At 47.5% G+C, this 27,771-nt stretch overlaps 1 protein-coding gene across 1 annotated transcript in view; it reads left to right on the top strand.

Annotated features, from left to right (window-relative positions):
* The window catches only part of DNAH5 (dynein axonemal heavy chain 5), a 5,605,957-nt gene that overhangs the window by 4,666,636 nt on the left and 911,550 nt on the right, over positions 1 to 27,771 (top strand). The window contains exon 52 of the mRNA XM_086967405.1: positions 25,932 to 26,104. Within this exon, the coding sequence (XP_086823531.1) occupies positions 25,932 to 26,104 (173 nt within the window). The remainder of the gene's footprint in view (positions 1 to 25,931; positions 26,105 to 27,771) is intronic.

The following is a 27,771-nucleotide window of genomic DNA, read 5'->3' as shown; positions in this document are numbered from 1 at the left end:
TGGTGCCCAAAGCTATAACAACAATAAAGGCAGCACACCCACACATTTTCTTCCAGGCCGACCTGCGCTTTCTTCATCTGGACATTTCACCTCACGAGGGCCGAGGAGGTTTGTTTTACAAACCAGAGGATTTTGTGATAGTATGTCTCCTTAATTGTTCACTTTGTAAACCCAGCAGTCCTCCCGGGAAGATCAAAGCGGCCTTCAGATAAAGGGACCCCCCACGGGCCAACTGATAATGGGGAGTCCGGAGAAGCCCTCAGTGTCTACAGGGCCCTTGTGATATTTTATGTGTCCGGCAGTTTATTGTAAATATACTTAAATCCCTCAGACAACAGTTCGTTCCATCAAAGTGTGCTTGTGTTGCTGTTTTTATTTTTATGGTAATGCGCTCTACAATGATGAAGCAATGTATTACTTTATTAAGGCCATAAGGTCTTAACGTTCATATGTTTTTCAAGCATTTATATAAATGCAAAAAAGGATAAACCGCAAAACGGACAACGAACCCGTTCCTGCCATGTAGGGGAAGACATGCTTACAACCTGGGTTAAACAGCTACACCGGCCCGCCCAACCAGCCCCAGAGGGCACACGGCTGGGCCTGGGAAGCCCCAAGAGGGCGCAGACACTGGAGGCAGCACCGTGGCATCCGCTGCCCGGTAAATGATACCAGCGCGTGAACCAGGTGCAAAAATAACAGTTGATGGACAGAATGCAGAACAATGTCATACATTCACCCCAGTACAGAGATCTGGGCCTAAATCCATCGTTTTTTTGCACTCCACACCACCCCAGTTCAGACATGGCCATATGCAAATCAGCCATGACCCTGTGCCTCATGGGAACAGTCCAGCCCGAACTGCCAAGCCATGTCTTTCCTGGACCGGAATCAAGCCTCCTAGGACTGGTTTCTGAAGACATGCTTACAACCTGGGTTAAACAGCTACACAGGCCCGCCCAACCAGCCCCAGAGGCACACCGCCGGGCCTGGGAAGCCCCAAGAGGGCGCAGACACTGGAGGCAGCACCGTGGGATCCGCTGCCTGGTAAATGATGCCAGCGCGTGAACCAGGGACAGCACCCACACACCGGAGTGACCCTGCAGGCACATGCCGCACCCAGGCCTCGGGGCGCAGCGTGGGGGATCGCTGAGGCATAGAAGTAAGAAGAGGTGCAGCTGACCTACCGCTGACCTACTGTAAACGAGCTGCAAAAGAGAAGACACGGCCTTAGAGGGCCCGGGGACCCGGCTGTGGGTGGAGAGGACGCAAGGGAACAGGTCAGCTTGGCATGCAGGGGTGTGGAGAGCGTGATTGTAAGCACACATTAGCACCTTCACAGGGTACCACTGGCATTAAGAGAGACAACAGCCCCCACCCCTCCATTTCAGCACCCACCTCTACCTCGGGGAATGTAGAGTACAGCGCCTCTCACTGAACCCGTTTTCGTCAGCATCATTCCCAGATTCAACATTTCCCACATCTGTGTCTGTCAGTTCCATGCACTGAAAACAGTCACCCCCTGCCATTGCGGGAATAAAGTCATGCGCTGGTGCATTTCAGAAACACTGGAGGCACGCAGGGTGCATAGAGTGGTCACAGGGCCCCCAAGCTCAGCAGGAGACCCTTGCCCTCCCCTCTGCATGCCAAGGCTCGCCTCTGGGGCCTACCCCGCTCCCCTGGCAACGCCCCACACTCCAAATATTTACAGAACGGCAAGGACGTCCCGGGAGGTGCAGTGAGCACCTGGCACACCAGAACCCTCCAGACGATTAACCCCCGCGCTCCTCACTGTGGTGCCAGTCCTCAGGGTGCCCGTGGAAGTAGGACCCGATCCCGTGGCCGACGAAGCTGGGGCAGACCTGGAACCCGCTCTGCTCTGCGAGGTGGCTGCATCCACACCATCGGTTCTAGCCCACAAAAGGGGAGACAGAGAAAACAGGAATCATCACTTCATGTGTGCGTACAAGACAGGCAATAAAGTCACGTGGTAGGCGGCTTGAAAACAACAGCAATGCACCTCATAACAACAGCAGAAGCAAGCGGGTGTTACAACTTTGGTGTGCAAGACAGCTGAGCGGGCTGCGGTTCACAGGCAGCAAAGAAGTCTCACGTGACTGGGGGTCCTTTGGAAGGCCCCGGCGCGCTTTGGTAGAGTCCTGTCTGAGGAGCACTGCGCCCCTTCATGCATGTTCAATCTGCGCCAGGCCTCCCCTACCTGAGCTCCGGTGCCTTGGCACACACCTGTGTGCCCAGCAGACAGCACCTGACCCCAGGGCACGGCTCAGGTCCTTGCTCAGACCTCCCCCACCCCTCTCCAAGGCCCATGCAATGTCCCAAAAGAGGAACCCCCCTGGAAGGGAGGCTGAAGGCTTAGTAAGGATGGCAGCATTCATGCATTCATTCTAGGAGGCCTGCAGCGGCGGTGCGGAAGCCACAGGCCAGATATAAAAGAGCCACACACACACACTCGTAGTGGCAAACAAGCGCCAAGCAGGTAATCGCTGTCACTAAAATGTACACAACTTCCCGCTTCTGTAGCAAAAGCAACAAGCATTGGCATAGCCAACAGGTCTCGCCTTTGACTAAACACGTATACGGTCCCAAAGGTGAGACCCATTGGCTATGCCAATGCTTGTTGTATTTGACTTTATTTAAAGATCAATCGCCCTCCTCCATTACGTAGTTTACACAGATACTACACAATGTAGATGTGATGGTTCGATAAAGCTTAAGAAATTATAAAAGAATTCATACAGTACAATATAAAAAATAAGTATAAACATTCACATCTACAGATAAATGCAAATGTCCCCAATGTTTGGCCGTTCAAGAGGCAAGACAATGTGATCGGCCTTCTCGTCTAAATTCATGAGAAGAGCCAGAGAGTTTGTGATGGAGTGGGGTGGTCTTTCTAGACTTGCACCAAGAAGTTTAAATCCTGACCTAGAGGATGTCATGGAAGGAGAGACTGGGTAAAGAGACAGAGGTTGCAGGTTGTAGTGTGGCATATACAAAGAGAATCTGTGCCATTTATTTTCCTAAACACCCACAAAGGAGTTCCCACACCACTACTGAACTGCCAGTCAGCCCTCCACCTTGATATAAGTGGAGTCAGGTGTGCGTTTTGATATCTTCAATAGTGTCTGAGTGTTAAAATATGTTATCTTATCAAAGGGTTAGAAAGAATATTGGGGGAGAACCAGCCGTAAGCTAATGCAGTAGTCATCCTGAGGGAAGGCAAGCCGATTGATATGGAACAGGGCAACATTGAAGCAGAGTTATGGTCAGGTTTTCCTGATATTGCTCTGTTGAAACTGGCCTCTGCAGATGTTGTTTTATGAATGATTGAAGCCTCATAATGCAGTTAAATTGTAGCCCAAGGTTTCTAACTTCTAGGTTGGGTATCACACGGGAGAGATACACGAGAGAGCTTATGATTGGCCATCCAAGTTTAAAAGGCGCAGATCCTGCCGGCAAGTGGGTGATGTCAGTATTTGTAGAATTGAGCATATGAAATCAGGGGCATATTTACAAGCCCCTATTGTCACCACAAGGTCACTTTTAGTGGCGTTGTGGAGGTGATAGGGGCTCGCCTTATTTACAAGGCAGCTTTAAGCCACTTAACATGGCTTAACGCTGCCTTGTAAATAAGGCACCCTTTTACGCTGTACTTTACGTAAAAGGGGAGGGCAATGGGTGTTGCGGTGGGCGTTCCACCGCAACACCCATTGATTTTTATGCTGCCCTCTATTTACAAGGGTGGCGTAAATAGGCGGCAGCGCTAAAATTAAGACCAAGGAAAACCTGGTCACAAACAGGCGAAACAATGAGAAATGCTTTATTTCTCCTCACTTTTGCTGTTTCCGTGTGTGCTGCGTTGTGCAGCACACATAGAAACCGTAAATTGCCATCGATTGTTTATGTACAGGAAGGCTCACCTTCCTACAAAAAAATGACGTTTTACAACTTAAGCAGACCACATACAAGCTACTAAACGCCATTTAAAGATTGTTTATGTGCAGGAAGGGAGGCCTTCCTGCACATGAACAATCTTCACTTCTACGCAGACACCCTTGCACTTTGGTGCAAGGGTGCCTGCATTGGCACTAGGCTGCTAAATTTAGTGCCAGCACAGGGGGGAACGCAGGGCTGCACCATATTGTTGTACATATAGTGCAGCCTTGCGTTTCTGAAGTGGCGGAGCGCGGTGTTAAGCCAAGGAGGGTAACGCCGCACTCCGCCACTTCTTTGTAAATATGCCCCACTGAGTGCAGATAGCCTAAACTTTTTGTTTGTAAGAGGGGTAAAAAAATAAAATTATTTGAATATTTTTCACATATAAATTATATCAGAACTACAAAGGAAGAAATGTTGTCTCCAAGGTAAATTATGTAAGGTGAGAAGAGGAGAGCGCCATGTACTCAGCCTCAGGGAAACACCAGTTAGTAGGACATTTGTCTCTAATGAGCACTATGAAACAAACAAATAGCAGTCGGAGAGGTTACCTTTGCGCAATATACTAATGGGGGCAGTGGTTTAAAGTTCTGAAGAGTGGCAGGCAGTGCCAAAGGCCACCAATAAGTTGAGGGAAATGTGAAAAGAATGTTTGTGATACACAAACCTAAGGAAGTTTCTGACGTGAGTGAGAACAATGTTCAAGGAGTGATATTTAGGGAAACTAGAGTAAAGATCATATAGTAGATTGAAAGATAACAGGTGCCTTTTGGGAGTCGTGGGAACACTAGCCTTTCTGCATGTGTGGAGTAAAAAAAAAAGGTACATATACTTCCCATATTTAGCTAGGGCAAAAACGCCTGAAATCAGTTTATTCAGTAGAGGGAACCCAACAGCAAATTTGACGGCTCTGATTAAATTGTTGCAGTGAAAGAGTCCGTACTGAAGAAGATATGACTTGGGGTTTTATTGTTCATAAGAGGTCGAAAATTCGTGATATGTTTGTGGAGCAGAGAAAGAATATCAATTCTATTGATGTCAGGGTGAGCGGGTTCTGTTGGGTGGTATAGGTAGTGGATTGAGGCAGGGAGTATGAGTTTGGTGTGGGCTTGAGGAAGGATAAAAGGGTGTTGCTGATAGTTGAGGTTTAAGTATTAGACCGGAAATTGGATGATAAATCATTACCAGTGAGACTGGACAATATAGTCTTGCTGGAGTTAAGATGAGCGAGTTTAAGGAGCAGGACTGTTTTTGAGGGTGTAGCTTTAGGGAGTACAGGAGGGCATTATAGTATGTGGATTGGACCACATCAAGGACTACTGTCATCAGTGTGTTGTGTAACTATATATGTCCTTTTTTTTACAGGGTATGGGATTTCCTCCATCTCTGAGTGTGGGAGTGCATATGCATCTTTAGTGTTGGTATGGAAGTTGTGAATAATGGCTGTTTTTGGGTTTGTAAAGGATATAATAATGGTTGAAATTTAAGAACAGTAGATTGTTGCACTGGTCAGATTGCCCCAACTTGCTTTGTATAGATAGTCTCTAGGGTGACGGTTGAAGGAATTGTCTTCTAGAGATGTTAAGTGTTTGAAGATATGTGCTGCAGGCTAATGTGAAGTACTCAGTCACCTCAGTGGAGCTGTTTTAGTCTAGGGGAAAATGACGGACAGAGGGCTGAAACTAGGTAGGTGTCTGGATCAGTGTTTCCCAAACTGTGGGTGGCAAGCCAATATTTGGTGGATCCCCAAAGCCCAGACAATTATTAAAGATTATAGGGGCATATTATCAAGAAGGGCGTTAAAATTATCGCCGCTTTAGCGGCAGGAAACTGCCGCTAAAGCGGCAATAATGGGCTTGATAATTTGCCCTTGAGAATTCCCATAGAAGCCCATGTTCACACCAGAACATGGGCTTCTATGGGAATTTACAAAGGCATATTATCAAGCCCATTATCACCGCTTTACCTGTAGTTTCCTGCCGCTAAAGCGGCAATAATATTAATGCCGTTTCTTGATAATATGCCCCTAAATTCTGTATTTATTGTGTCACATTTGCTGCGTTTCAAAGACAGATGTCAAATGTCAGGCTATTATGCTGATTATGTGTTTTTTAAAATGAAGGCTGGAGTTTATGAACTCCTCTCACTTTAAAGTCAGAGAAAGAAAAATCAAGTGAATTATGTGACAATCCTGCTCGGGTACATTCAGTGTGAAAGGAAATCTGGAGAATGTCATTTGTTCCTAACACACAACTAAACGTAAATACCTGCAAATGAACTGTAGACATTCAGCAGTTCGGAAAGCAAAATGAAGCACACTTTTGTTTGTAATACTGAAGTGTGAAAGAAACAAAGATTTTAGTAGGATCGGAGCTAATTATGAAGATTTACTTAGTGATACACAAATAATAAATATTCACTGAAACCCATTTCCCACACATTATCATTTGTGTGCAATATAGTTTTATCTGCAAAACTGTGTGTCTGTGCAAATTTGGTGACAGTTTCACTGGAAAATGTACTGTCAGCACATAACAATGCACTACCAACCAATGTTTTATTTATTATATTAAAACATCACCCGCCCCAGGTCCATTAGAGCTCCGCGGGTCGCGCAAGTTTGTTTTTCTAAAAAGTGGGTTGTTCTAGTTTGGGAAGCACTGTTTTAGTTTGTAATTTGTGTGTGAAAGGCTTGTGGGTGTTATGCATGAGTGGGTTAATTCTGTGGGGTTAGCTCCTATTTCCCAGTGGAGTGTACCTGAAAAATACGGACTATCCAGTTTTTAAGAAATTTAAATCCAGATTATACCGGTGGCAGTGATTGTGGCAGGCTCGAATGTAACTAAATATGTTCATTGTTGGGGCTATAAAGTACTCTTAGTGTACTCTATAAATGTCAGTCTCCACCAGTGTTTGAATGTCAACAATAAAAGGTACGAGTTTCATTGAATGTGCCACTTAACAAATATTAGAATTTCCAAACATGCTCAATTACCTTTACTCACGACACTCTTAAACTTTCCTATGACATTCTCAGTGATTTAAACACCACAGATCTATTTGGATGTCACTCATTGGTCCTTATAGAAATTAACATTTTCAAATAGATGTACCTTGTTAATTTCTCCTTCTTTATCTCCCTAGCAATGAAAGGTGATGCTGCTGCCAAGCACTGTTTTTCTTTTATCTTACCAAGGAAACTTCATCAACATAAATTCACTATTACTCATTGTAATCTTCATTACCCAGCATTCTGCCTGAACTACCAAGCCAACAACAGGAAGGCCGGCCGTCCAGGAGGGATGGAGGGGTGTAATGAATGGGACGAGGGCAATGGGACAAGGAGCAAAGAAGATTACGAGTGAGTAATAGGGTATTACTCCCAGGTCCCTCCAGTCCTCATCCCATTCATTACTTGTGGAGCATACCAAAGCTAGGAATCCGGCCTACCAATCCTCCAAAGAACTCCCAGGAAACCACTACAAAAGCAGCATCCCAAGCGAAGGAAACAGGAGAACCACAGGAAAGAACAGGCAGGAGCACACTGCCCACAATGCACCCATCCAAACGAAAGGGTCGTGCCACTCAGCAGAACTGACAAAGAGTGGGCCAAAACAGACAATTGAAGGAATGCCCAACGTTGCTGAAAGGCAACACAACCAACTTCGGAGGAGAGCTGAGGAGCAGGAGGGGGGACCCAAAAGTCCACCCCTTCAAAACCAAGAGCAACAGGGCAGACAACAGGACAAACCCCTCCACCACAGGGGAGGTCCACAGCAGACCAGGCCAAAAAAAGAGGAGAGGGCCTCCAAAGGGGCCAAGGCACACCCCCAGAGGACCAGATAAAGGCAGGACCACACAGACCAAACAAGATAGGGAGGATTCACTGACCAAAGAGCAAGCCTGCACCAACCTGACTGACCAAGTAACAGCGAGCCCAGAGGACACCACTGCCACCGAAAACCCCAGCGGAGTACCAGGCCCCATGGCAAGAATGTCCATCACCAACCACCAGCGCTGACACAGGACGACCACCAAAGCACCCAGGCGGCAAGAAGAAGGAACCAGAATCGGGGCACAGGGACAGGGCAAGACCAGCGGCACTCACAAAGAACGCTGGGGACACCGGGAGATAACCCATGGAACTCCGCCCAACAAAGGCACCGCCACGGCTCAAAGGAGGCATTCCCGCGAAGCACCAGAAACCGCAGCTGCCCAAAGACCAACCAGGAGGACCAGGCAGCCAGAAACAAAACCCCCTCCCATACATGGAATAGCAGGAGGAGAGCCAAAGGCCAGAACCCAGAAAAGCACAATGCCTCACCCGAAAAGAAGCCAGCCACAGGATCCCGGTCAAGGAAAGACACCCCTAAGAGGCAGACAGAACCATACCCTGAACTGGCCTGAACCAGACTAGGACTCAGAAACCTGAGAGGACAACAAGAGCAGTGATGCAAACAAGGCTACAAGAGCAGGGGAACCCAAAACCAAATGGGCACTGTTAGATTTGGGGGTCTCTAGTCGGCAGAGGTAGGTACCTTTGAGCAAATAGGGACCCTTGTGTCTAGTCAGGGTAAGGGGTACACTCCTAAAATAACCCCTGCTCACCCCCTTGGTAGCTTGGAATGAGCAGACAGGCTTATCTCAAAGGCAGTGTGTACAAGCATTTGTGAACACATACTGTAACCCAGTGACAACACTACAGATGGACACCACACAAGTTGTAGTATAAAAATAAGTATTTTTATATAGACTTAGCACAAGACCACAAACGACAAAAATCCACAATACTGTACTTTAAAAATGGTAGAAATAGCTTAGTTCTCTTTAGATGAAAAATGCAACACTTTAAGTTCAATGTACATTTGGATGCGTAAAGCTATACAACGAAAGTGTTGCAGGGAAGGTGATGCGGCGGTTCCTTACACGCTAGAACAGTGATGTGTGGGTCCCTACTGAAGCATAGGGGATGCGTCGGTTCTTTTCCGCATGGGTAGGTGATGCGAAGGTTTCTTACTGCGCTTCTGTAGTGATGCGACCCGCAACGCCATGATGTGATGAAGATCCGGTGCAATGAAACAAAATGCTGTTTTCTTCGTGATGCAACAACAATGCGTGCACGCCCGACCTCTGTGCGGCAATTCAACGATTCTTCTGAGCTGCGATAGGCCCAGCAACACACTTCTCGGGCGATGTAACTGTGTCTGCTGCGACGGTGACACTCTGCTCCGGTGATGCGATGCGCTTCGGGTGATCCGATGGCGGCAGCGGTGGCACGCTTCTCTGGTGATGCGACAACGTCTGCTGCGACCCCGACACTCTTCTTCTTGAGTCGTGCTTCCAGCTCCCAGCAACACGCCGTCTCTCAGAAGGCCCAGCTCAACAGCAGGCACTTCAGTTACCAGCAAGGGAAGGCAGGGGAGCTGGTTGGTGAAGTCTGTTGTCCCTGACACTTCAGCAGTAAGCAAGCTCTATCTGAAGCCCTTGGAGATCTTTTACAAGTTGATTTGAAAGTAGCACCAAGTCCTTTCTCCTTTCTTTGGCAGTCAGGCAACCACTGCAGGCCGATCCCCCAAACAGCACCCAGCTCAGGGATAGTCTCCTCCACAGTTTCTCTAGTTCCTCTCCTCAGCAATGGTTCTTCTTGTTTCCCAAAAGTGATCTCAAGTTCTGGGGTCTGGGTCCCCTCTTTTATACTCATTTTCCCTTTGTTCTCTGAAGGCAGAGAGGCCTTTGCCTAGTCCAAACCAGTTTTGGTCAGTCCTGGAGCACTTTGTTGACAAGACTCCTTTCCTTTCACAGTGCAGGCCAGGGACATCGGACGAATCAAAGGAGGTGGAGCCAGCATTGTGGAGGGAAGGCACAGCCCTATTCAGGTCCCAGGTGCAACTCCTCCCTCCCATCTGCATGTAGATCTCTCTATTCAGCCCTGTGCTGACTCACCCTGTCTCCTGAAATCCCCCAGCCCCTGTCACACAAACTCCAAACAAGGAATACACAACCTAGCAGAGGCAGGCTTGGTAGTTAGACAAGAAAATACCTACTTTCTAAAAGTGGTATTTTCAAACACAGGATGTTAAAACCAACTTCACTAAAAGATGTATTGTATCATTCTGGGTTTAGGCATACTAAACAAATCGAATTTCTACCTAGTTCCCTGAGCCAGTTAGGATTATAAGATGGTATAATCAAACTTCCCATTCTGGTCTATGGGAAACAGGTAGCCTTGCAATAGTGAAAAACGAAAATGGCTGTAATTCACTATTAGAACTCGCCACACACACCAGGGTTTGTCCTACCTTTTACCTACAATGCACCCTGCCCTTGGGTCTACCATAAGGGTGACTAATATGCAGAAAAGGGAAGGTGTAGGGACTGGCAAGTGGGTGGCCTTGCCCAGTCAGCATGGCAGTAGCAGACTGCACACAGGCTCTGAAATGGCTGACCTGACACACACTTTTACAGGCTGCTTCTATGGGTGACACAACCAGTGCTGCAAGCCCACCAATAGCATTTGATTTATACGCGCTGGGCACACTCAGTGCACTGTACTAGGGTCTGACAAGTAAACCAAACTAGCCAATCATGGAGTCGTCAATCCATACATCAACTTACCATAGGGAGCACTTGCACAGTGCCCAAAGCATCTATAACCAGCAAAAACATGAGACAACAGCAAAAAATGGAAGGGAGACCCACACCAAGGTGCCAGGTCTAACAGGCACACCAAGGAAAACTCAGCCCCAAACAACACACACACCAAGGACGACGTCCCCAACCACAAACCCAAACAACTACCGAAGGTGGAAAATAGCGCTGGAGGCGGCCAAACCCTCCGGCCACAAAAGACAAGCCGAACAACATAAACACTGACCAGCAACCGCACACCTCAGACCTAACATCCATGATGAGGCCCATGGGATACTGTGCCAACCAGCCCAAACCAGGAAGGGGAAAACCCCAACCGAAAACCCAGCTGACCAACCGGCCTGGAGGGCAAAGGACAACACCCAGGAACCACCCCAAGCGATCCCCGACATCAACCTCAGAAGGGCCAAGACAAACAACCACGCCAGCACCAGAGCAACTCTGGACACAAACCACCAGTAGCCCCCAGGCCAAAAAACAAACACAGGGGAGACGGCGCACAGGCTCCCAAGTAGCCAACCGACTGTACCACAGCCCCAGGAGTAGGAACCACTGCCGGCCACCAGAAAGTCGGACCACAGGACTATAAGGCCAAACAAGAGCCTCCAACCTCCCAGGCCAGCGACTCGAGAATGCCCAGGTGTCCACCCCCAAGCCGACCACAGGGCCACCACCACTTGCCCCAGGAGGAAGGGACCTGAGGCAGAAGGCCCGAACAACTGCAGCAGAAAACCCGATACCAAAAAGGCCGGCACATCCGCTCCCAGCACCGGAGCAACAAGGCCACTAACACGGTGCCCCAACAGACCTGGGAAGAGAGCCACAGAGCCAGATGACCTCACATCAGTTCAAATAACTATTCGATTCTTGTGCATCATAAAAGTTTGCATATATACAAAATATACATTTAAAAACATTTCTAAGGAGGAACATATTCTCTTCAATCACTATTAATATACCAGCAAACCTCAATCAGTTGCCTTCGACAGCACAGTTTATACATTTAATTAATTCATAAAAGGACCTACAATAAATATAAAATCTCTATTCCTTTCACAGTTCATAGCGTTTTCGGATTGAAAGTGCTATTCTAATAAAAATGATCACTGTACTGCAGATTGCACCTGTAGATAATGATCTCAGATGATCAAAGCCCTCCATATAAGAACAAGGCTTTCAGTAAGCGCTTTATAAAGCGTGCTCTAGGGACTGCATACAATGAACAGAACAACATAAAGTGCATTGTGCTCTGTTTGGCCAAATTATTGCAAGGACAGGAGGTTAGTCTCTCACACCAACCAACCTGTTTGGGATATGCCTCTAAAAAGTGGAATGTGCCACGTCTTAGTCTAGTCATCAGAAAACGCAATTGTACATGCAAAGTAAAAGACAGGTAAAATTGCTGGTGATTTAGCATCCCTATCCTGGTAAGACATACTTTTTTCAATACGGTATGCATTTTTAATAACCATTTTCCAGTTGTTCTGCATAATTTCTGGGTTGTTATAATATTCTTCGAGACCAATCTTACAGAAGGTAATCTTAACATATGATAGCCAAGGGAGTGACATTGCATTGTCCAAGTTCATACAATCCGTAAGTATACTCCTAGAGAATTTAGGTCTTCTGAGGACCAGATTTTTCCCCATAGGATGAGTGGGCTAATATTTATCCTGTCTTTCACATATTCCAGGCCCACCTCAGAATGGCAAAATAATGTTGGTGAGCTACTAGGAATCATTAATAATCTTTTTAAAAATGTATTTTCAAAAATCTGAATCTGGTAGCTCTTATGATAACCCCATAGGTAGCTACAGATGAACATTTTGATTTATATAAAGTTATCATCTCTGCTACTGACTTGTGTCCCCATTTGCAGGCAAAACGGAAACGCCCCTCTGTTATTCTACTAGTCTGTTGGGCTCTTACGATAACAACGTCATCCCAGTTTAATTTATTGTTAAAAACATTACCTAAGTAAAACTGGGCACCTTCTCGATAATTTTTCCCTTCACCAAAATATCCTGGTTTTAGTTTTCTTTGAGCCACAGACCATAACAAATGATTTGCTAAATTTTACTTTGAGGTCCAGGGCTAACAGAAAGTCCGTGAAGGCGGTCAGGACCTTTTGTGGGCTATTGGCCGCAAATTCATTAAGACTGTATCGTCGGCATATGATAGCAAGGGGACCAGTTTGCCATTTATTTTTGGAAAATCCAGTTGATGTTTAATCAGGAATGCCTCTAAACCATTTGTATATGTAAGGAATAGAAAGGGGGCCAGGATACAACCCTGGCGGACCGCCTCCGTAGAGGCAATTGGCCTGGTCTTCTCTCTTCCTGAACCAAAGCGAACCGCTACAGAAGTAGACTCATGCAACCTACGTAGGAAGGTGATTAGGGGTTCTTCAAAGCCCATTTCCCCCATCAACGTCCATAGCTTCCCCCTACTATCAGTGTCAAACGCACTAGACAGGTCCATGAAGGCCAGGTGAATCAAAACCCCCCTGGCCCTCATGTAGTTACCCATATTCAATGACAAGTTAATGCACTGTTCGTTTGTTCCCATCCCCCTTCTAAAACCATATTAGGTGTTGGCTATTAATCCCAAGGCATTTGCCCACGACTCCAATTGTGCCAGAATCACCCTCCCCATGACTTTACAGGTGGCATCTATTAGGAAAATAGGCCAGAAGCATGTGGGGTCATTCCTATTTCCTTTTTTAAAAATTGATACTACCACTGCTTCCTTCCATGATGATGGAATATGGCCAACTATTACAGCTTTAAAAACATTAAGTAGTAGAGGTACCCATAATTGAAGATTACTTTTAGAATTAATTGTGTTTATGGGTATATACACAGCCATATTGCCTACATCATGCTGCCGGCAGAGCGAGGTGTGTGCAGAAGTACACAGCGATCAGGTCCACAACCCTGAGGTCGACCCCACAGTAAAGTTCCAAGTATAGATTCTCCCTTAGCTCAACCATCAGTGACAACCACAGTTTTAGATAGAAAAAAAACCAAACATCTAACATAACCCCGCTCCCCCCATTCCCACCCCACCCACCCTTTCTCTGCATCAGTTCCAACATCTTTCTAAGATCTCAACCTCTTGTCTAAAATTGTACAGGGCCAGAGCCTAACTCCCCAGACTTCTGGTGGAGCCAGGCAGTTCTAGTGGTACAAGCTTGAGGATTTGCAGATATTTAGGACAAGTTACTTCCCTCAAATCTTTGGTGAGTATTTGTAAAAAAGGGGTCCATAATTTTAAGAACTCAATGTCCTTCCCTTCAACACTGAGCGAGAGGCACTCCATGGCCAGTAGCTGCCAAAGACGCAGTATCCAGTCCATCGGTTCGGGCAGCAAGGGCGACCCCCATTTAGCTAGAATAGCTTGTCACACTGCTAGGAGAGCCATTGCAATCTGCCTGCCCCTCAGACTTCAGTGGGAATGACTTAGGATGGAAAAGACCCAGCAGTGTGTATTCTGGGGAGCACGGCAATGTGAGCTGAAATGCTGCATCAATGTCATCAATAATCGCTTTCCAATAACAGACCAGCTTCTGGCAGTGCTAGAGTAAGTGGGACAGAGTACCAGTTGAGCCACACCCCCGCCAGCAGAGGTCGGTCTTGTTCTTATGCCAACAGTGTACACGCTCCGGTGTGTAATACCAGTATGTAACCACTTTATAGGCAGATTCTGCTCCCTCTGTGTTGTGTGCAGTATGATGTGCTCTATATATGATGTGTTCCCATTCCTTGTGCGATAAAGGTCTGCCCAACTCAGTCTCCCAACGCACCTGTGCCTTTGAACGGTGTCCTGTCAGTCGTGCCATAAACATAGCGTATAGCTCAGAGATGAACTAACGATCATCCTTTTTACACACTAGCCATTTTTCCAACCTAGTAAGGGGTCGGGACATGTGGGCAAAGTTAGCAGATTGCGTAACCCAGAAAGTGACTTGTTTGTATGAAAATGTATCTAAAGCCGGTGAGTCATAATCTTTGCGTAATTGGGTAAAAGGAATCACACCTTCGATGTCAAAAAGCGAGCCGAACCTCTTGCAGCCCTCCTCCCTCCAGCAATGAAATATCAGGGACGCCTGCCTCGGCGGGAAATCGATATTATCCACAATGGGGGTCATGGGAGAGGGGAATGATGTCCATCCTTTCGACACTGCCAATCGATCCCAGACCCTGAGCGTTGGTAAGGTGACAGGTGAAGAATATAATCCCCAAGCTCTATGTTTGCGGGGTAGCCACAGTTCCCGCCAGATGTTCACCCCGCTACGGATTGGTCCATAAAATTCCAGTGTTTACTGGAAAGGGGCCTGTTCCATTCGACCAGGTAGCGAAGACAGGCTGCTTGGTAATAGGCGCTCACCAGCGGGAGACCCAGCCCTCCCTGTGCTTTCGAGGAAGTTATGTGTGTTAGAGAGAAGCGAGTCTTCCTACCTTCCCAGAGGAACCAATTAATAATGTCTTGAGTGAACTTGGCGGCGGAGTCAGTGGCAACATCTGGAAGATGTAAAGGATTCGAGGTAGTGCCGTCATTTTCACTGCAGCTATTCTCCCGAACAATGCTAGCTTAAGTTGCGACCAGGCATCCAGCGCCTTGGTCGTGTGCTCTAGTAAAGGTGAGTAATTGAGAGAGACCATCAAGGCCATGGTCGGCGCCAGTTTAAGGCCTGGGTAGGTGATGTCTGTACGGGCCCAGTGAAAAGCGAAATCTTGTGCAAGTCCAGCATCTCAACCGTCGGAATTGAGATGTTAAGAATCTGCGACTTAGTGAAGTTAACTCGAAAATCAGAGACCTTCCCAAAGGTCTTAAGTTCGCTGGTCAGAGTCTGCAAAGTTAAGCAGAAGACCTGTGCACATATTAGGCACTGAATAATCCAATAGATAAGTGTTAGAAGCAAGATAGGACAGTCCCACAAAGGAATCTTTGTTCTTAAGCTTGTCTTTTAATTGTGCATCCGGTCAGTTTACAAAACAGCCAGCCGACACGCAGAATATAGTCAGATCAATAACGGGTAGTGATGCAAATTCAACGTGTAATCACGATGGCAGTCAATAAAGGACCGGTTCAATCCCGGCGAGGCACGAGTATGTGTCCTCTCAATTCTCGCTCCGAGTAAAGAGCCCACACCGGCGTCTACAGCAACAGTGAAAGTGTCTACCCGTTATTGATCTGACTATATTCGGCGTCTCTTCTGGAATCAGCTTACTATTGGCTGTCATCTATTCATCCTTTCACTTCCATCCAATTGTCTCACTACCCTGCGGGGTTGGAATTATCACCGGATGTGGGTATTCCAATTTTGGATCCAGCCATAAAGCCCTGAGGAGTTGTAGAATACTCTCTTCTACAATGAAACACGTGTCGGCTGGCTGTTTTGTAAACTGTACCGGATGCACGATTAAAAGACAAGCTTAAGAACAAAGATTCCTTCGTGGGGCTGTCCTATCTTGCTTCTAACACTTATCTATTGGATTATTTATTGCCTAATGTGTGCACAGGTCTTCTGCTTAATTGTTGTTGTGTGGTTCTCCATACAGATTGAGGGGTTTTGAGGGTTTCCCCTTCCTGTTAGCACCATTCTGAATTTTGTGAGTCATTTATACACATTACGTTTACTCTGCTTGAGCGCCACTACTTCCTCGGTACTAAAGCCCTCCCCGGCTTATCAAGAGTCTGCAAAGTTAGCCAGGGTTGGGTAAGCGAGAGGATCACGTCGGTAGTGTGCAAGCTAATTTTATGCACATCTGCCCCAAATTTAACGCCAACGACTTCAGGATTTGACAGAATCTAGTGGGCAAATGGCTCCATATAGAGCGCAAATAAAATCTCGGAAAGTGGATAGCCTTGCATGTGCCCCGGGCGACAGGAAAGAGAGATGATCTACATCCATTAACCCGCACAAAAGCCTTGGGAGCAGCATAGATGCATTGAATCCAGTGGATAAAGTTGTCTCCAAAGCCGTAGCAGCGCAGCGTTGCGAAAAAGTATCCCCAATCGACCCGGGCGAAGGCTTTCTCCGCGTCTATGAAGAGGACGAAGGCCTGTTGCAGTGAGCGATGTACGAGGTCGATGAGGTGTAGCAGCCCCTTTGCTGTCTCCTCCCTGTCTGGTGGGGATGAAACCTGACTGGTCAGGATCCACTATGTCAGCCATGAGGGGGTTAAGGTGCACAGCTAAGCCTGTGAACAGTTTTGCATCAATGTTGAGAAGCAAAATGGGTCTATAGAGCCCACAGTCTCTGGCGCCTTTTCCAAGTTTTCAATAGACCAAAATCGATGCTTCCGACATCTAAGGCATTATTTCCCCCGTGTCAAGAAAAGAGTTAAACAACCGGGTTAAAAAGAGAGCCAGCTCCACACAAAATGTTTTGTAAAAGGCGGCTGGGAAGCCATCCGGTCCCGGAGATTTGACTATTTTCAGCCTAGAAATGGCTGAAATCGCTTCTCCTATGGGGATTGCTGAGTCCAGGCTTTCGGCTGAATGTTTGGATATAGGGAATATATCACATGTACTCAAATATGTATTTGGGTCCTGCAAGGGGGAATCCTGGTTTGCATACGGGCACTGATAAAAACTAAGAAAAGCCTCAACAATTCGGTCATCTGCGGTATGTTCCTTCCCCGTGTGATCATGCACTGATTGTATTACGGACATCTGCGCCTTTGCCCTCAATCTATGTGCCAGCATTTTCCCACATTTATCACTACTAAGCTAGAATTTGTATCGCATTTGAAGATGGGCGTGCTCCGCTCTAACTAAATCTAAGTGTTTCAGCATGCGCCTCCGCTTTTCTAGTTCCCGCCAAACCCTTGGAGCTCTTGTCCGTTTATGAACCGCCTCGAGTTCACCCACATCTCGTTCCAACTCCGCACGTTTCTCTTTGGGTACGGCCGAATATGATGTGGCAACTGCTATGAACTCTCCCCGCGTTACCATCTTCAACACCTTCCACACTGCCACCAGTGTAGTGGACTCCACGTCGTTGTCATGGAAGTAGTGTACTATGGTGTCAGGTATTCGCTGGACCTCCTGGTCAGAGTGAAGGCGGCTTTCCCGCAGTCTCCAGCCCAGGAGGAATAATCGCAAGCGCTGCGCAGGCAAAAGGACAGTGATGAGGGCATGGTCAGAGAGAGAGTGGGGAGTGATCTCAGCGGAATGCAAGCAAGACAGAAGGGAAGTTGATGCTAAAAAGTGATCAAGTCGGGTTGCCCCTGTAAGCATTTTAAAATCTGGAAGCGGTGGGCTGATTACAGGGGGCTGTCGCTGGATCCCCCAGTGGAACGAGAGGAAGACATATGAATGAGATGTGTTGCATTGGCCTAAGTTCTGTTGCATACCTGTCACACCACACCTAAGTCTTACTTGCAGCTTTATACACACGTGCGTGGGGGGTGGGGGGGGGGGATCTGGGGGGTAGTGGGGTACTGGGAGTTAGTGGGGTAGGGTGGGATATGGGGTTATTTTTCTTGAGCCTTTCTCTTTTATTGATCGGACTATTGTGCATGCGTAATAAACTGTGTCATAACTGTTGATGGTGATTTCCTGATTGTGGAGAGCCATAATTTTCCCTTGCCTTACAATAAAATCTGTTGTGAAAAAAAAAAGTGATCAAGTCGGCCATATGTTTTATGTGCTGAAGAGAAATATGTGTAATCACGTTCCTGTGAGTGTTGTGTTCGCCACACGTCATGCAGCCCACATTCTTCCAGCCACGTCCTCCCATCCGCTGAGAGCAACCAGGTGTTTTGAGATCTTTATATTGACCTATTGAGTTCCGGGTCCATCACCAGGTTTAAATTGCTTCCAATTAACATCGCCGCATCAGGGGAGGCAAGGACTTCTGTTAGAGCAGAGCGCAGAAAGGTTTCCTGTTTCTCATTAAGTGCGTATAATGTTCCCATTGTAAGGTTTGTCTCTCCCCATTTTACCCTGATGGCTAGTAACCTGCCCTTTACTTCTGCTTGGTGATCCTCTCCGTCACCAAGGACCCCATCCCTGCCAAAGGCGATCTCCACACAGGAATGAAGGCCATCGCCGACTGGATGATGACCAGCCGTCTGGAGCTGAACTTGGACAAGATGGAGTACCTCATCCTCGGCTCCAACCCTTCAGCCTGGGACGACTCCTGGTGGCCGAGGGCACTGGGGGCAGCCTAGACACCCACCGACCATGCACGAAACTTGGGAATCATGCTCGACTCAACGCTCTCAATGACCAAGCAAGTCAACGCCGTCTCCTCCTCCTGCTTCAACACCCTCCGCATGCTCCGCAAGATCTACAGATGGATCCTGACAGATACAAGAAAAACAGTCACCCAGGCCCTCATCAGCAGCAGACTCGACTACGGAAACACCCTCTATGCGGGAGCCCCGACCAAGCTCATCAAACGACTACAACGCATCCAAAATGCCTCAGCACGACTGATCCTCGACGTACCACGCCACGGCCATATCACCCCTCACCTGAGAAACCTACACTAGCTCCCCGTCAACAAGGATATCCTTCAAGCTCCTCACCCACGCATCCAAGGCACTCCACAAGACTGGCCAGCCTACCTCAACAGATGGCTCTCCTTCTACAACCCCAACCGCCAGCTACGCTCTGCCGACCTCTCACTCGCCACGTCCCGCGCATTCGAAGAACAACTATCGGCGGGAGATCTTTCTCCCACCGATCAGTAGCGCCCCCGCCCCCCCAGTGACTTGAGACCCTCGCGGGTATGTAGTGCGCTTTACAAATTATTAATTGATTGATATGGTCGAGATGACTTTACATTGGCAGCGTGTGCTAAGCCGGATAGCCACTCCATTTCTTTTTGACGGCCCTGAGGACCAGAAATGCAGTGGAAATCATTTATCACACATTTGTTTGGTGTCCTTAGCCAGCAGATGAGTCTCTTGGAGTAAGCAGATATCACTATTGGTGCTTTCCAGAAAGGAGAGTTCATCAAAACCGAAGTAGCGAGACTCTCACTACTCCAACACCGGTGGAGGACAAACTCTCAACCCGAACGGTCTTCACCGTCCCTCCGGCGCACAGCATGGAAAATAACTCGAAGCCACTAGAGAGTTACGCTAGGGGGAAACTGGACCGTCAGTAACTTGCATCAGTGATGAAAGAACTGCCTCTCACTCCTGTTTGCTGGTTGTTAGGTCAGGTTTGATGCTTGATGAAGGTTTTCAACCCGTTGCCATTCCGAAGACCTACGGCGTCGTTGTAGAGTAGGTCGGACCTCCCGTTCTGTAGATGGGTCCTTCTTGATACCCAGGGTTTCCATTGCCTCTTCTAGTGACTTGATCTGAAGGAGTTTGGCTTGGTATTTGAATATTATACGAAACGGGTGGCCCCAAGAGTAGGGAATGTTCTTTTCTCTGAGGTGGTTGGTCACCGGTTTAAATGCTCTGCGTTTAATAAGCGTTGAGGCCACTAGGTCCTTATAGAGGGCTGGGTGGTGCCCCCGAAACTGCACGGGGTGTTGCTCATGCGCTATCCGAAGTATGCATTTTTTTTGTTGAAAGTTGTTGAAAGTTGTGAGAAGTTGGCCTGATATATGATGTTTCCAATTCTGGAACCACCTTGTATCAGTCCAAACAATCCCTTATGGTGTCTGGTTGTAAGTCAACCTTATAGACAAGCTATCTTAATGGTAGCATAGACTAAGCAGCCTTAAAGGCTAAACTCAAGAGGTCGTGTTAAGCGAGCTGTTTTACCAATCACAATCCTGTAATATCAAATGAAAGGACACCACACAAGTATATATTATAAAAATATATGTGTTTATTTCTAAAATAATCCCCAGTACTCTTTATGAGCAAAGGGGCACAAGCGTTAAATCAAAAGCACAGTATAACATATGAAAGTTGCACAATTATGGATGCGGGCGGGTGGCAACTCAAACCATATATTAAGAAAGTTGTATAGAGATACCAATCGAACAGTGGTTAGGCCTAGGGCCTAGGGAATCGCTGGGAGCAGTTGGGACAAGCAATGCTGAAGTCGGGAAAAGCCCGCAAGACTCGGGTGCAGCGCTTAAAGCACACACATGCACCAATGCAAAGTCAATGGTGCGTAAAAGTTAGACAAATAGAGTTTAAGGATACTTCCCCTGAACTTAGAAGGACAAAACTTTAGACACAGACCCTGGAGGTGTGTACCAGTGTGGGAACACCGGCGTTGCTGAGTTACCTCACCCACAGGAAGCGGGTGCATAGGGTCGAAGTGGCGTCGGGTTTCGTCACGGAGGTTGTTGGTGCTTGAAGCTGAAGATGCTGCAGGCGATGTGAAGGAGAAGTGTCCGGTGTGATCCAAGGGTGGATCAGAGTAGAAAAGTACCTGAAAGCAGAGGGGACAGAGTCTGGGTCACTCAGCAGTGACCAGGGTGGAACCAGGACGGAACCAGGCAATGTCGGGCGCAATCATGTGGTTGTCGAGGAGCTTCTCTCCGCTGCCACGTGGGCTCTGGGGCATCTGCGACGTCCAGGAGCGGGTCACAAGCTGTCCCACGCAGGCTCTCACCGTCGGCGCTGTCGGCTTCAAGATCGGAGTCAACAACACTTGGCAAGAGCAATCCACGCAGGACTGGAAGATTGCTTCTCACTCGGACCAGGAGGGTCAGAGCGGGGGCTCCTTTTCAGAGGAGCTGGTGCAAGTCTGGGGCAACCAGAACCACAAGCCAGCTGGCAAGTGACCGGGCCAACGCGTTGAGCCAAAGAAAGCAGAAGGGCCCCACGCAGCACTCGTCGAGTGTAGAGGGGTGAGCTTTGGTGCAAAAGTGGCTCAGGGTTGGGGCTTCTCAAACCCCGGTGTACAGCTTCGAGGGTCACTCGTGGGCTGCACAGTCAGCGTCTCGTGGTCTTTTCAAGATGGCGTGCCCCAGACTTCCGGTCGCCTCCACGGGTCTCAGCTCTGCAGGGACTGTGGATCGGGCTGTAAGAAGGCAGGCAAGCTTGATCTCGTCGATCTCTGTCGCTCGAGTTCCGGCGGGAACTGCAACAAAGCAGACGTCGAGGTGCTGGATGGTGCCTGTTTGCACAGGGTGGTCACTCCTTGACCACAAGGGAGATTCTTCAGTCTTCTACGTTGAGTAGGATGTCGAAGGGTCCAGAGTTTCATTTCAAATGTTTCATCAGGATAATCCGAGTGCGTTGGCACTGCTCCCATTCTTATACCAATCTAGGGGGCTGGATTACCTGCTAGTTCCCCTCCGATGGGTGGGACCCAGGAAGGGGGTGGATACACCCCTTTCCCTTTGATCCAGGCCGCGCTGGGACAGGGGCTGGTGTGCCCCAGAACCGGTTTGGCCGGATTATGCAAGGGGCAGCCTTGTGTGCCCCAGGCAGTGTCTGGTTTCTTTCAAACCTCCCTGCTACAATCCACTATCTCCTGTCTGGGGTGGTGGGACACCTCCCTGTGACAGGAAACCCTTTGTCCAGGCCTCCTTGGCTGAGTTTCGGTCAGCTGTAGAAGGTCAGACTTGTGTCTGTGGTTGAAGCATCCATTTTGTGGTGCTGAGGCTCCTTTTAAAATCAACCGTGTTTTAGCAAAGTAACATGTCGTCTCCCTCTAGAGGGGTGGAATGCTACCCCCGTCGCCAGGACTGGTGAGGGGGTAGTATTCCAAATCGTATGACACCTTACACGACATGTTTTGATAAAGCCAAACCAAAGTTAACATATAACCGTGAGGATTATAATGCACTTAATAGTATATGGTATGGCATTATCCCGGAACAGCTTAGGGAATTGGTCCCGACTGCTGCAGACAGGCTCAGCTCATGCCAGAGCACCATCTCACATAAAACCAAGCACTTTCCTCCAGGATTGTTAAGGCCTGCCATAGGAGTGACTGATAGGTATATATGTGTCCAGATAGGTTTAGATATAGGCATACTATATCTAAGCAAGGGGTGATTACACCCACTTGCCCCAGCTGAGTGATCAGCCAGTTGTGTCAATTTAAGAACCAGCCAGGGGTGGCAAAAGCTATGCTTCAGCCCCTGGTAGGCCTTGGTGGCACCTATGCCCTGAGCACCTATAGTGCATGGTACAGGGGCTGACAAGGAGTCCATTTTCCAATTGGGTTATGTACCTATAGTACATGTATGTGAATTTAGAGAGAGAACAGCAGGCTGGGGGTCTGATTAGCAGGCCCACAGCCTCAGTAAGTTGAAAACCAGTGAAGCAAAAAGCAAAAATTGGGGTGACCATAGGATAGCAGACTCTACTCTCCTACACCTGGTATTTGCACACTTCTTCACACACCTCTACGTCAGCCGTCCGGTACCCGAGGCTGAGCAGCTCAACCCCATTGTTGAGGACTCGCTAATTCCCTATCTGTCTGACACAGGCAGACTAGGACTGGAGGCACCCATCACAGCAGCGGAGAAAGCAGAGGCTATTGGGTCACTCCCCACCGGGAGAACCTAACAGTTTTCTGCTGGAGTTATAGAAGAAGTATGCCTCCCTCCTACTGCTCCCTTGCTCACAGTGTACGAGGAATCGCTGAAGGTGGGTGAGCTCCCTTATAATCTATGGGGGACCACTATCTTTGTCATTCTGAAACCATGGAAACTCCCTGAAGAATGGGGGTCCTACCAGCCTACCTCCATCATAAATGTGGAACCCAAAATCCTAGCCAAAGTGTTGGGGAACTGGCTGGTGAAAGTAATCACTTCCTTAATTCACCCAGACCAGAATGGGTTTATCCCAGGACGCATATATGCCATTGCCTCAGGCAGGTACACAACACGATTGCCATGTCCCGAAATAGTGCGGACAACGGGGCTTTCATCTCAAGCAACTTTGAGAATGCCTACTACTCAGTTCGTTGGCAGTTCTTGTTACACCTTTTGGAATGCATGAACTTTGGTCCCCTCTTCTGTCGCTGGGTCCAGACACACTACTCTGATCCCTGGGCAAGAGTTCCCATGAATGGAGGGACATCATAGATCATTTACGATCAGCGAGGTACAAGGCAGGGATGCCCCCTGCCCCCCTCCTTTTTGTGCTTGCCATTAAGTCTCTAGCATAATGATTTGACTAGACACGCCACTCTGCAGATTCCGTTGGCCTGACGGACATAAAGATCGGGTTTAACTTTACGCTGACAACGATTTGGTCTACATAAGTGAGCCCGAGACTTCCGTCCCACAGCTCTGAGACATGCTACAGATTTACGTAGAGGCTTAAGGCCTCACGTTGAACTAACCCAAGTCCACATATATCCTAATCCACTGCTCTCATAAGGACATTAGGGCCACATTACCTCTCTAGTGGTCCCACTGTCACTTCATACTCACGTTCAACATGTCAGGAAGGGAGACGTTGTTTAAAATGGTTGCACTGCTGAGTTTCATCAACACTCTGCAGAACAACCCATGTCCCATCCCACGGCCTTCTTTCGTACACTACAATCAGAACTGGTAAGCTTCATTTGGGCAGGGGGTCAGCTGCGGATCTCTTTACGTAAATGTGTGCTTAGCCCATATGAAGGCTGGCAGGGGCTCCCAGACCTCCAGCTCTGTTACTGGGCTAGCCACCTCCTTGCAGTCTCCGGGTGGTTCTTTGTGGGCTGGGACAACCCCTCCATAGAGGTGGAATTCAGTGAATTTGACCCCCATGGCATACTTAGCCTTCTCTACAGCTCAGCCACACAGCCGCCTTTGGGGGCCTCCCAGTGTGGGACTCCATGGGCATCTCCACGGTTGGGGATGTCTGGATGGGCACAACCATGTGCATGTTCCAACCCCACGTAGACATTTAATCCATGCAGGAGATGCAATTCTACCTCTTCCTGCAGCTTCAACATGCCCTCGAAGCCTCCCTTGACTCCTTAAAGCCCCTCACTCAACATAACTCCCTATAAAGAAACTCACCTGTTGGTTCCAACTAGAAAGGAAGGGCATTTCTTATTGAGATTGTTTACTGGTCAACAACACTTTAGACCCCATGACCAAACTGAGGTAGAGATGGGGGGTGGTGTGGGCTCTTTGGAGGTGGATGATTGGGTGGAGGCCAAAATGGCCACTAGGATGTTGGCAATTCCTGCAAAGCTTCGTCTCATCCTGCTGAAATACTTACATCACATATACTACCATCTCTTACAGCTGCACACAATAAGGGATGACCTACCTCCATAATGCTGGTGACGCCGGCAACCAGCGGGCACCCTTTTCCACATGATCTGGGACTGCTCGATTATCCAAGCATACTGGAAGCAAATCTTCAACATCTTTTCCCAGATCATCAGCATAGCAGTTTCGCCAGACCTTAAGCTGTGTCTATTAAGCCTGTTGTATGCATGGGGGGAACGAGTTGCTATACCAGACGTCTGGTTGGGCTTGACCTCATCGGCGCTAAAAGGAACATTGCCCGACACTGGCGCTCATGACTAGCCCAGTCATTTCTTGAATGGACCCAGGGGATAGAATACCCTGCTATGGCTGAAATGTGGGGTTCTGGATCAATTCAGCAAGGTTATTTCTACTGTTTTTCTTCCATGTAATCTGTAAACTAATAGAGTTATAAAAAGAAAAGAAAGACTGTGTAGTACTTGAATCTTAAATTATTGTGTAACTTCCTGCCAAACCAAGCGTACTATGTAAACAGACAAAAATCGTTTTTGCATATTGAGCCAGTTTAAGTTGTTTTGGATTTGCAGATAAAAAGATCATGTGAAGGCTTAAAACATTGGGTTACAATGTAGTGGCAAGTCCCACTCGATGTTTGCTGGCAATAACTGCTGGCATAATAGTGCCACTGTTCACGTTTTATGCGAAAAGTTAGCTAGAGCAACATTGTCGTACAATCCTCACAAGGCTGTGTAATGCAGCCTTGTGGGGAACATGCAAAGTATGCATGGCTGTTTGGCCGGCCCAAGGGAGCGGGCCAAACAGTCATGAGCACTTAGGGAGTACACTCCTCCCTATGCCCTGGCCAGCCCCGCCGCACCACTGACTGCAGTAGGAAAAATAAAATGATAATAATGTTAAGTTATTATCATTTTATTTTTCCTTTTGAGCAGTGGGGCAACGCTCCTCCGCCTTAGCAGCGGAGACGCCACTGTGCGCGTTTATGGTTATAATATGTTGCAAGATTTTAAAACTGATGGAGTGATGCAGTAAAATGGATTCCTTTTCCTGACCAACACTGCCTAAAGTTATGCCAACATGACCTCCTCAAATACATATCCTTTATAAAAAAAGAGTGGTGATTACTAGGCCACGGATGGAGAAAATGGAAGCTTTCTTGAATGTCATGTATTGGGTAATTAATGGTGGTTTCTCACTTTTTCTCACGCAGGCGAGGAGCCAGAAGATGCAGACTTTGATATGCCCAAAATCTACGAGCCAATTGAGTCCTACAATCACTTAAAAGGTCGCCTGAATATGTTTCTTCAAATGTTTAATGAGACGATTCGGGGAGCAGGCATGGACATGGTTTTCTTCAAAGATGCCATGGTTCATTTAGTGAAGGTATGCTCAGCAATTTAATTTGATCAAGTAAACGTTTTCTCCAAATGTAATTGTTTATTTAGAAATGCTAATTTCTGCAATTTATACCCATGCCATTATTCCCAGAAGTAAGTGTAGCGAAAGAAGGCACAGACATCTACAGGTTGTTTAGGTTTCCAAGCCTGCTGTCAGTATTGGTCTTATTTGATACTCAAAGATGCTTGGATCACCAAAAACTCTAAAATGTGTAATAGAAATCAGTGACCCAAGTACTAGATCTTGAGCTGAAAGTTTGTCTAAGTCTCCTTGATTTTCTAGGTACACCTAGGAGAGCAGTTAAGGTCTAGCTCAAGGTGATGGTTTAAGCAAGTCAGTCATCACAGTGACAAAAAAGGATAAGCATACCTAGCCAGAGTTGAGTGATAATAAAACCCTAAAGGGCAGATTTACGAGGCCCGTGCGCCACATTTGCGTCACCCTTGCGTCACTTTTGTGACTCAGCGGCGATAGCGCCACCTTGCACCCTATTTACAACCTGGCACATCTAGGGAGATGTGTCACGTTGTAAAGCCCTGCACCACATGAAAGCTACGTCAGGTTTCATGTGGGCGTTCCGGCGCAGGGTTGGCGTTCTGTCGCAGGAATGCCTCGGAAAAGTGCCTGAGTGAAATCTACAAGATTTCACTCAGTCACTTTTCCGAAGCCGCTGCGTCAAAACCTTGCGCCTGCTTGAAGTACCAGGTTAAGGATATGCCAGGTTGGAACAATGCTGGAGTTGCGTTGCGCCCTGCAAAAACAACAGTTGATGGACAGAATGCAGAACAATGTCATACATTCACCCCAGTACAGAGATCTGGGCCTAAATCTATCATTTTTTTGCACACCACACCAACCCAGTGTAGACATGGCCATTTGCAAATCAGCCTTGACCCTGTGCCTCATGGGAACAGTCCAGCCCGAACTGCCAAGCCATGTCTTCCCTGGACCGGAATCAAGCATCCTAGAACTGGTTTCTGGCTATCAGCCGTCATCAGCCAGCATAGCTTGACTCCAGTGGTGTGGAGAGCACGGGACTCACGTCTGAGCATACCCGTCCCACTCGGGGTGACAAATGCAAAAACAACAGTTTGTAGTCTAGTTCCTATTTTCCCTATAGGCCCTGCGCATTGGAATAACATAAACAGCAGTGTAGACGTAGGACTGCAGTCTTCTAGGTCTCTACTGACTATGTTAGACTTAATTTAGGTTTGCGCCAGCTAGCTCAGAGGTCACTGGAAACTTTCTTGACTGAATAGGAAGTGATCAGCTTCCCTGGCTCAGACAAGAAGGGATTCAGCTTCCGATAACCGCATAAACATGACAACTTTGCTCCTCAGAAATAAGAGTCAATCTCTAGAGTCGTGTGAAACAATAGACAGCTACTTCACTCAGTCAGTTGTGCAGATTTACTTTCATCAGAATGCAGAGAATGGAGAGAAGGGCGTTTTCAATAAAAGATATTATTTATTGAGCAGTCTTCCTTCTCATGCAAGAGAAATGAATTGCCACAATTGCAAGACTTGTTAATATGAAAAGTGCGTACAGTAAAAGGAGTATTACGAAATAATACTGTAAAAAGCATTGATATGGTTTCTTAGCCATAAGATGGTTAAAATGAATAAAATATATACATTCATATATACATTGGC

This window comes from Lissotriton vulgaris, chromosome 4_1, assembly GCF_964263255.1.
Source record: "Lissotriton vulgaris chromosome 4_1, aLisVul1.2, whole genome shotgun sequence".
Classification (NCBI taxonomy): Eukaryota; Metazoa; Chordata; class Amphibia; order Caudata; family Salamandridae; genus Lissotriton; species Lissotriton vulgaris.
Note: the sequence above shows the minus strand (reverse complement) of the source record. Positions and strands in the feature narration are given on the sequence as shown.